The 11,486-nt window shown below is 43.3% G+C and overlaps 1 protein-coding gene across 1 annotated transcript; it reads left to right on the plus strand.

The window, feature by feature from the left end:
* Positions 1–391: 391 nt before the first annotated feature.
* Positions 392–10,010, plus strand: LOC110447596. The gene is made up of 2 exons (XM_021493387.1): positions 392–570; positions 7,094–10,010. The coding sequence occupies exons 1-2, from the start codon at positions 492–494 to the stop codon at positions 8,503–8,505; spliced, it is 1,491 nt and encodes a 496-aa protein (XP_021349062.1). The 5' UTR covers positions 392–491; the 3' UTR covers positions 8,506–10,010.
* Positions 10,011–11,486: the final 1,476 nt, after the last annotated feature.

Raw genomic sequence — 11,486 nt, forward strand, 5'->3', positions numbered from 1 at the left:
ACATTAAATAATAACCACTAACTTGTATGATACCTGAAACATAATACAATGTACAGATAATTGCTAATTTATGAACTTACAGTTACAGAGCTGTGACATTATCAGCAATGGACTTAAATAATCATAAATCATGTTATTACCAATAATATCAACCAACCTTTATTTATACAACAGAGCTGACAGCAGAGGCAATGTAAACATTCCTATAGTCAGAATAAAATCTGTGTATCTATGATTCTAGTTGACCAAGCCATTTTCGTGTTGAGTCTGTGTAAGTGCCGTTATAGGCCAAATATAAAACTACTTAGGTAATTACGGTAGGCCTTGTAGAATAATATCAAGTTCCGGATTAATACCGTTTCGGATATTATAAGACATCGCCATCGTTGTCAGCTGTACGCTTAGAAGCTAAGGCGAGTCAGTACCACAACCAGTGAAAGCAAACCCAGACAACGCGACAGTGTCAACAAACATCGATCAACAAGAGAGAAATGAAGCTGAAGCGCGATATGAGCGTTATCTTTCTGGTTGGATCATTCCTCCTCCTTCTACCATTCTCCGAAAGCAAGGGTAAGTGTTAAAGCCCCATATCGACAAATTGTTTCTTTTCTTCAGTCGAACGAATCAAAGGGGGCTTGTAGGCCTAGAAGACGGTCGGTCCTCCTTTAAAGCGTCTTCAAGTGACAACAAGCGTCGCCAGACAAAATCTTTAAAAATACTGAATAAAGTGAGTGACATCAGAAGATATGTTTTTAATAGGACTATAATACACCTTTATACCAAATTTCAATTTGATATTTGAAAAATTGACCCGAGTTATGTTGAATTGAATATTTACGATCGGCGGCGTGGCACATGTGTGTACATGTTATTAACCTGTACAGTTAACAGGTCGGGTAAAACCAGTGACTAGCGCATAATACGCAAACTCGCCTATTATACGCCACTTGGGGTATGGATTTGTTACTAAAAATAGCCAAAATCACTTTAATCTTAACTTTTTCAAATTGTTTGTCCAAGTCGCATTTATTCAGTCATGAAACATAATACAAATGCAAAAGTACCAAAAATAGATGCAATACTTCCGGTAAAGTTACAACAAGTTTCTAAGTAGCCAACGCTTACAGTAAACATCTTTTAGCAAAATATTATTAACCTTATCGTAAATTAATGCAATTTTTAATAATATCTTGCAAAAGTTACTGTTAAAGCGATTTGGGTTATTTTTAGTAACAAATCCATACTCCAACTGGCGTATAAAAGGCGTGTTTGCGTATTATACGCAAGTTGGTGGTTTTCCCTAACCTGGTTAAGAAAGCGTCGCCAGACAATATCTTTAAACATTCTTACTAAAGTAAGCGACATCAGAGGATATGTTATTAATAAGACTTTTATTGATATATACTCCAAATTTCAGCTATATATATGAACAAATGATCGAGTTATGATGAATTGAATTTTTACGATTGGCGGCATGGCACACGTGTGCGAATATATAGAACTCTGCAGATCGTGAAGCGTCTTCAGACTTTACCTCGAGCTCTATCTCAAATTCATATTTGGTATAAAGGTGTACGTATTATAGTCATATTAACAACATATCTTCTGATGTCGCTTAATTTATTCAGTATTTTTAAAGATTTTGTCTGGCGATACTTGTTGTCACTTGAAGACGCTTGTTGTTGGTTAAAGACGCTTTTAAGGGTGACCGATATAGACTTGTATGATAAAATTAGCTTGAAATACCTACATATCCAAGTCGTGTTATTTGCATTTCTGCTCAGTTTAAATTATTGTAAGGCGTGAAATGGAAGTACCAAGGTCATTATGTAGCTGAACTGGACTGGGTCGATCGTCGGCGACCAGATAGTTTCTTCTGGCCCTGACATCAGACTATTTTGACAGGTAGATGTCTGGTGTCATCCATCTGTCAAATGTACTAAGTCTGATGTCAGAGCTAGAGGAAACTCGGGCTAGCTCCTCTTTAAGAAATATGAGGCAGACAAAAACAGCCTCTTCATTTAAGAAAAGCAATGTAAATAAAGAGCGGAAAGGTAGTTATTTCTGACTACGATTGTAACTGTAGTGAAACTTAACTGGGTTGGCCACCAGATAGCACAATTAGTTGAATGTCCATCTATAGTTTGGAGGGTCCCAATGTCCATCTATAGTTTGGAGGGTCCCAATGTCCGTCTAGAGTTTGGAGGGTCCCACTTATGAATGTCCGTCTAGAGTTTGGAGGGTCCCTATGTCCGTCTAGAGTTTGGAGGGTCCCACATATGAATGTCCGTCTAGAGTTTGGAGTGTCCCAATGTCCGTCTAGAGTTTGGATCAGGGTCCCAATGTCCGTCTAGAGTTTGGAGGGTCCCAATGTCCTTCTAGAGTTTGTAGGGTCCCAATGTCCATCTAGAGTTTGGAGGGTCTCAATGTCCGTCTAGAGTTTGGAGGGTGCCACGTCTAGAGTTTGGAGGGTGCCACGTCTAGAGTTTGGAGGGTGCCACGTCTAGAGTTTGGAGGGTGCCACGTCTAGAGTTTGGAGGGTGCCACGTCTAGAGTTTGGAGGGTGCCACGTCTAGAGTTTGGAGGGTGCCACGTCTAGAGTTTGGAGGGTGCCACGTCTAGAGTTTGGAGGGTGCCACGTCTAGAGTTTGGAGGGTGCCACGTCTAGAGTTTGGAGGGTGCCACGTCTAGAGTTTGGAGGGTGCCACGTCTAGAGTTTGGAGGGTGCCACGTCTAGAGTTTGGAGGGTGCCACGTCTAGAGTTTGGAGGGTGCCACGTCTAGAGTTTGGAGGGTGCCACGTCTAGAGTTTGGAGGGTGCCACGTCTAGAGTTTGGAGGGTGCCACGTCTAGAGTTTGGAGGGTGCCACGTCTAGAGTTTGGAGGGTGCCACGTCTAGAGTTTGGAGGGTGCCACGTCTAGAGTTTGGAGGGTGCCACGTCTAGAGTTTGGAGGGTGCCACGTCTAGAGTTTGGAGGGTGCCACGTCTAGAGTTTGGAGGGTGCCACGTCTAGAGTTTGGAGGGTGCCACGTCTAGAGTTTGGAGGGTGCCACGTCTAGAGTTTGGAGGGTGCCACGTCTAGAGTTTGGAGGGTGCCACGTCTAGAGTTTGGAGGGTGCCACGTCTAGAGTTTGGAGGGTGCCATGTCTAGAGTTTGGAGGGTGCCAGGTCTAGAGTTTGGAGGGTGCCATGTCTAGAGTTTGGAGGGTCCCAATGTCCGTCTAGAGTTTGGAGGGTCTCAATGTCCGTCTAGAGTTTGGAGGGTGCCACGTCTAGAGTTTGGAGGGTGCCATGTCTAGAGTTTGGAGGGTCCCAATGTCCGTCTAGAGTTTGGAGGGTCCCAATGTCCGTCTAGAGTTTGGAGGGTGCCACATCTAGAGTTTGGAGGGTGCCATGTCTAGAGTTTAGAGGGTCCCAATGTCCGTCTAGAGTTTGGAGGGTCCCAATGTCCGTCTAGAGTTTGGATCATGGTCCCAATGCCCGTCTAGAGTTTGGATCATGGTCCCAATGCGCGTCTAGAGTTTGGAGGGTCCCACTTATTTCTGGGTGCATGTATGCTTGTCAATTGCAATAGATTAATTCTAGTTTGATGCTCTAGATCTGCCAATTAGAGAAATTCTCACAAGCCAAAGCCATACCACTTTTGACTCTATATGTTATATACATCCTTTAGTTTATTTCTGTCTTATTCTGAAGTCAGCCTGAATACTAGGTAACCTTTATTCAGTATCACTAGCTCCCTGAAATCTCCACTACATTGAATGAGATGGTTCAACAGCATAATGCTAGATGGCAACCATAATTAATTGACAATTAAAGGGTTATGCTTACTTCATCCTCGGTACTCAAGGGTTTATACTTCACCCATCCTCGATACTCAATAGGTTACGCTCGCCTCATCCTCGATACTCCAGGGGTTACGCTTCACCCATCCTCGATACTCCAGGGTTATGCTTACTTCATCCTCGGTACTCAAGGGTTTATACTTCACCCGTCCTCGATACTCCAGGGGATATGCTTCACCCATCCTCTCCACTCATGGGGTTCCACTCCCCCATCCTCAATACGCAAGGGGGTATGATTCACCCATCCTCGATAAGCAAGGGGTTATGATTCACCCACCCTCGATACTCCAGGGGGTACGCTTCACCCATCCTCGTTACTCCAGGGGCAGGGTTTATACTTCACCCGTCCTCGATACTCCAGGGTTTATGATTCACCCATCCTCGATACTCCAGGGGTTATGCTTCACCCATCCTCAATACGCAAGGGGTTATGATTCACCCATCCTCGATACTCCAGGGGTTACGCTTCACCCATCCTCAATACTCCAGGGGTTACGCTTCACCCATCCTCGATACTCCAGGGATTAAGCTTCACCCATCCTCGATACGCAAGGGGTTAAACTTCACCCATCCTCGATACGCAAGGGGTTACGCTCGTTCCACACTCGATACTCCAGGGGTTATGCTTCACCCATCCTCAATACCCAAGGGGTTATGATTCACCCATCCTCGATACTCCAGGGGTTATGCTTCACCCATCTTCGATACGCAAGGGGTTACGCTCGTCCCACACTCGATACTCCAGGGGTTACGCTCACCCAATTCTTAATACTCCAGGGGTTACGCTTCACCCATCCTCAACACTCCAGTGGGTTACGCTTCACCCATCCTCGATACGCAAGGGGTTACGCTTCACCCATCCTCGATAAGCAAGGGGTTAAGCTTCACCCATCCTCAATACGCAAGGGGTTAAACTTCACCCATCCTCGATACGCAAGGGGTTACGCTTCACCCATCCTCGATACGCAAGGGGTTACACTTCACCCATCCTCAATACTCCAGGGGTTAAGCTTCACCCATCCTCGATACGCCAGGGGTTACGCTTCACCCATTCTCGATACCCAAGGGGTTAAGCTTCACCCATCCTCAATACTCCAGGGGTTACGCTTCACCCATCCTCAATACTCCAGGCGTTAAGCTTCACCCATCCTCGATACGCCAGGGGTTACGCTTCACCCATTCTCGATACTCCAGGGGTAACGCTTCACCCATCCGCGATACTCCAGGGGTTACGCTTCACCCATCCTCGATTCGCCAGGGGTTACGCTTCACCCATCTTCGATACTCCAGGGGTTAAACTTCACCCATCCTCAATACTCCAGGGGTTACGCTCCACCCATCCACGATACTCCAGGGGTTACGCTTCACCCATTCTCGATACTCCAGGGGTTATGCTTCACCCATCCTTGATACTCCAGGGGTTACGCTTCACCCATCCTCGATACTACAGGGGTTACTCTTCACCCATCCTCTCCACTCAAAGGGTTACGCTCGCCCCATCATCAATACTCCAGGGTTTACACTTCACCCATCCTCGATTTGCAAGGGGTTAAGCTTCACCCATCCTCGATTCGCCAGGGGTTACGCTTCACCCATCCTCGATACTCAATCGGTTACGCTTCACCCATCCTCGATACTCCAGGGGTAACGCTTCACCCATCCACGATGCTCCAGGGGTTACGCTTCACCCATCCTCGATACTCAATAGGTTACGCTTCACCCATCCTCGATACTCCAGGGGTAACGCTTCACCTATCCACGATACTCCAGGGGTTACGCTTCACCCATTCTCGATACTCCAGGGGTTATGCTTCACCCATCCTCGATACGCAAGGGGTTACGCTTCACCCATCCTCAATACTCCAGGGGTTATGCTCACCCAATCCTCAATACTCCAGGAGGTACGCTTTACCCATCCTCGATACTCCAGGGGTAACACTTCACCCATCCTTGATACTCCAGGGGTTACGCTCCACCCATCCACGATACTCTAGGGGTTACACTTCACCCATCCTCGATACTCCAGGGGTTATGCTTCACCCGTCCTCTCCACTCAAGGGGTTACGCTCGCCCCATCATTCATCCTCGGGACTCAAGGATTTATACTTCACCCATCCTCGATACTCAATAGGTTACGCTTCACCCATCCTCGATACTCCAGGGGTAACGCTTCACCCATCCACGATGCTCCAGGGGTTACGCTTCACCCATCCTCGATACTACAGGGGTTACTCTTCACCCATCCTCTCCACTCAAAGGGTTACGCTCGCCCCATCCTCAATACTCCAGGGGTTACGCTCCACCCATCCACGATTCTCTAGGGGTTACGCTTCACCCATCCTCGATACCCCGGGAGTTGCGCTTCACCCATCCTCGATACTCCAGGGGTAACGCTTCACCCATCCTCAATACTCCAGGGGTTATGCTCACCCAATCCTCAATACTCCAGGAGTTACGCTTTACCCATCCTCGATACTCCAGGGGTAACACTTCACCCATCCTCGATACTCCAGGGGTTACGCTTCACCCATCCTTGATACTCCAGGGGTTACGTTCAGTTTCGCTCTCTGGTCTCCTGGAATATGTCTTGACATTGAATCTATTTGATTGAGGTAAAAAAAATACCTGACCAATTGCAGGCTGATATATGTTCTTTGAAGATTATAGAAGAGCGACACCTGACTTTAAAGTCAATGTTTGCGCTATGTGCCGGCGAGAATGTATTGATGTGTACTTGAAAGGGTAATATTATTCTTCTTGTCTCATCCACAAAGTGTTTTCTATTTTGCTATGACATATTCTAGGGCTGCAGAGAGGAGAGTTAGTGTAACCCTTGAGTATTGAGGATGTAGCTCTCTGGAATAATACAACATATTTAATGTCACATGAGTGAAATAGTTTTAATTTTCCTGCAATGTTTCAAGTAACTCTACTGAAGTGTTAATATTCTTGCTGTCAAACTGGTTTAAATAAATTTGACGCTGATCAAATTTAAAGGTTACAGGTGCGAGATGCATATGTGTTGCAAACAAATATCAGCTGAGCAACACAGGTCCATTTGGCCTCTTGTTGCTAGCTAGCTTCAATTAACCTTTACCGAATGTAACAGAACAAGTAATAATGGTGATGAGAATTGGTTAGTACGGCACTGAATAACTATCTTTAAGTAATTCAGGCAGTGGGATACATTGTAAACAGACTTTATCTTCATCATTAATACCTTTTTCTGTATACCTGGTATATTTCAGATGTGAGGTGGAAATGGCAGGCTGGTAGTTCTAGCGTGAACCAAGTCGCTACAGACCTGGGACTTGGGGCACGTTCAGGAGGCATGGTTCTTAAGGACTACAACACCTACAACAATTTATACTTATTTGGAGGTCTTGTTTATGATCCCAAGTTAAACAAACAGCGCCTGACTAATGATTTATGGTTTATAAATGGAGGGGTTCCGTCTGAAAATATCCTGCATAAAGGGAACAGTGGCCAAGGAGTCAAGCGAGGGACTGATCAGTTACCTGCTCCACGTATGTTGGGTGCTGGCTGCGGTATACCGGGAGCCATGTTCATGGTGTACGGCGGCTATGGGGAACAGGATGTTCTGGCCGATACATGGATCTACGACTTCAGACTTAAAAACTGGAGCAGTTTTGAAAAAATGCATTCAGATATGAAAGAAAATGACACTGACTTGCTTTCCCCGCCAGCTAGAGCTGATATGGCAGTTTGGTGTTTGCGTGATAAACTGGTCATCTTTGGAGGAATCGGTGTGAAAGCTCAGATTTTTCGGGACATGTGGGAGTTTGACTTCAGGACCTTGACCTGGAGAGAGATGGAGAATTCTGTACTGATGAGGAACCAGATCTATAACAATCACCTGACTCTGTGGCCGGAACCAAGAAATGGTGCCACAACCTGGGTCAAAGACACTGCTCTTTACTTGTTTGGTGGAAATAGAGCACCCAATTACAACATAAACTATCATCACAATACAGGATTTGGCTCCGATTTGTTCATGTATAACATCACAGAGGGCACTTGGAGATATGTACATGGTAGGCGACAAACAGGTCAAGCTGGCAAGTTTGCCTTTGTGGGACAGCACACGAGGGATAACGAGCCAGGCTGTCGGAGAGGTGGTGCAGGGATAGTGGACACTAGTGGAAATCTCTGGCTGTTTGGCGGAGAAGGAGCCGATGTCCAAACCAATTCCATTTCGTCTGTGAAACCACCAAAACGTCTCGCAGATTTATGGCATTTTGATGTGTTGAAGAATCAATGGGCTTTCAAGGCTGGGTTTGAGAGCGGAAACTCGGCTGGTATTTACAATGGTGACAAGAATACTTACTACACTGGCTCCCAGCCTGGGTCAAGGTTTGACACCATGGCTGTCGTGGCTGGGAACACAATTCTCGTCTTTGGTGGCACAGGAATGGATGCCGGTGGCAAGGAAGGTCTGCTCAGTGACTTCTGGGAAATTGACATGCACAACTATGTGGCCTATTTTAGTGCCACTTATTCTGGTACTATTTTCAACTTGATCTTCTGGCCGTTCACACTTGTGGCTATCATATGTGTGTCCTTTCTCTACGGCCGAAAATTCTTCGACAAGCCTGGTACTAAACGGGACATTGCCTATGCACCGCTCACACAGGAATGATGAAATTAGTCAATAAATTAGTTAAGGTGACAAATGATTTTTTTACCCAAGACAAAGGCTTCAGAGAGTGTTTTAACTCGCTCACCCCTACATATTTAAACTGGACTTACCCAGTCTTTGATTTGGTAAGGTTCAAATGTGACTTTAGAGGTGAAAGGGTTAACAAAGCAAGGTAGGAGCTGGTACATGTATATTCAACGATGTTTTAGAATTATAGGAATTTGACCCATTTTTGATGACATAGCATAAAATTAATAAATGGAAAAAAAAGAGTAAAAATCAGAAAATGTGTAAATCATATTTTTTTTAAAGATTTAGTAAGTTTAATATATCTTTTCGTTAAAAGAAGCCCATATTATGAAGTTTTCACAGATTAACAAAACAATGCCAAGTGTATTATGTTTTGAAACAAAAGAATAAACATACTAAGGGGCCAAATTCCACCTCCGCCATACTGGGGATTAAACTGTGGACCTCCAAACTCGAGATGTACATCAAACGAATGATTGGGGTTGGTTTTTTTGGTGTTGTTTCTCTTCAACCTTCAAAGGGCAAGTGTGTGTCTAGTGAATGATGATTTTTTTTTTAACTGAAACCACTCTAATCACTACTTGTGTGCTTCTGATATTGTCATTTCCAAAAGGTGTGGATCATAGTGTAGAATGGAACCCTAGCTTCAATTTCAAAGGATCCTGTCATCTGGCTAAGTTCTAAGACAGTTACATTCAAAAAGAAATTAATGGGAGATCAGTTAAAATCAGAAAACTATGATAAAATTCTCTAGCCTTGTGCCTGAAATCGGTCAGTGATCGATCATTGACTTAAAAATAGTAAAGTGCATAACAGTTACCTCCCTTGCTTTCATAAACACCACTTTGAGATCATTTGTAAGTTAAAATAGTGAATTTCAAGTGTATCAATAACTGAAATGAACCTAATGAAAAACTATTTGTATCAGGCATCTCAAAATAATCAGAAAGGTGTTGATTTATCATCAGGAGAAATTAAAGCTAACAAAAAATTCAGTAAATGTTAATTGTATACTGGTACACTTTATTGTATTAAGTCAAATAACATTCCATTCTACACTCCGTAGAATTCATCAATTTTAATCATTATTTTGCAATATTCCACAATTTTGTATAATATATCTTACGCTATGCGAGGGGCTTATTATTGTTAAACATTAGTTATATCTAATAACATTGTTATTTGTTTTTATGTAATGTGAGACAGAGTGTTCTGTGTTTTTCTGTGTCTCTATAAAGGAGAGGATTGCTCGAAACATTACCTCATATTGCCTACACTGCTGAGGTAACTTCCTTGATGTTAATTATGTCTTTATACATGTATATCTTCTGGAGGCACGGTAGTCTAGTGATAGGACGTCGGCCTCGTGACCGAAGGGTTGCGGGTACAAGTCATGGCACCGCACAGTGTTGTATCTTTGAGCAAGATACTTTACTCCGCTTGTTCCAGTCTACTCATCTGTAAATGAGTACGTGGTTGGGCAGTGCTAGAATTGTAGAATGCTAGCTATGAGAGCCGAAATGGCAGCACTGGCTGTATGCTCCCCAGGGAGTTGAGAAATATATTGGCTAGTTGCAAAGGCCCTATAACCACGGGTACTAATTTGTGAACTGCTTTGAGACGACCTACGAACTAGGTTGTGATAAAACGGTATATATAAGAACCTTAAATTATTATTATTATTATTATCTTTCTGAAGACTAGAAAAAATGTTATGACTTGTAACACGTGACCAGTTTTCTCATTAAGCTTAAAACAGTTGGTTTAAAAATATAGTGGGTTTAATATCTACATGATATTTATATTATTAACCTGTATGCTGAAGATATAATGGGTTCAAAGATGATGAATTTAGCAGACTGTTATTGCTGGCAATCAGATTTTAATGAATATTGTTCATGTATTTGCAAAGGGAACAGAAAATGCACCAGCCAGACTGCATGGAGGGGGAAGAATCAGCAAGCCAATAGTTCCCCCCTCCTTTAAAAATCATTTCCGAGGGAAGGGGGGAGGGATGTATCTGCAAAACCCCTACTACCCCCACCCCCTCCCATCAGTTCCAAGGGGGCAGAGAAAAAGAACCAACCAGCCAATGGTGACCCCTCTCTAAATATCAATTCCAAGGGGGAAACCTGCCAGCTAATAGTTTTCCCCCTAAACAACAAAACTTAATGGAGAAATAACCAACCAGCCAATAGTTTGCCCTCCCAAAAAATCAATACTGAGATTTAAAGAGAGGGTGAAAATCAGCTAGCTGTTTTTTTCCCCAAGAGAAGAATTCAGCTAGCTAATTTCTTCCCTCTGGGAAAAAAACTATCTAGTGGGGGAAAGAAGCAGCTGGCTTATTCTTTCTCCGGGGAAACTTTTAGCAGAGGGGAAAGAATTGGCTGTTACACCGGGACCCTCTGAACTGTAGACGGATGCTCTACAAATTGAGCTACCTGGTGACCGCTATGCATTATAAGTTACAATTACTTTAGTAGTACATGTTGTACAAAATTTTAGCTTGTGTTTCATAATATATACTGTATTGATATTTTCCCAGTTATTTTGTACAATGTTAACTCTGGTAAATATTTAATGACCATTTTTTGTATGGTACAATATACATATATTTTTCCCCAGTTATTTTGTACAATGAAAAATCTTCATCATTCCAAATATTTCATCAGTGATCTGTGATAGAATTTAAGATTTACTTTATATACAATGTAGACAATAGGTCTGAGATTTAGATATTTCCTCAGTTCTGAATCATTGGGTAACCCTGCTAGGAGTTGCTAAACATTTTCTTCAGGTCGGTATGGATTATGAAAATTTCTTTTTACACAACCAATAGTATTTTCTATGTGAAGTTTCGATGACTAGTACGGTATGTACACTGTCACCTTCATCAGACAAATGATCAGTGAAGCGCATGTACACAAAGGTGTAAAATGTGTACGAGTTGT

This window comes from Mizuhopecten yessoensis, unplaced genomic scaffold (genome assembly GCF_002113885.1).
Source record: "Mizuhopecten yessoensis strain PY_sf001 unplaced genomic scaffold, ASM211388v2 scaffold3491, whole genome shotgun sequence".
In the NCBI taxonomy this organism is placed as follows: domain Eukaryota; kingdom Metazoa; phylum Mollusca; class Bivalvia; order Pectinida; family Pectinidae; genus Mizuhopecten; species Mizuhopecten yessoensis.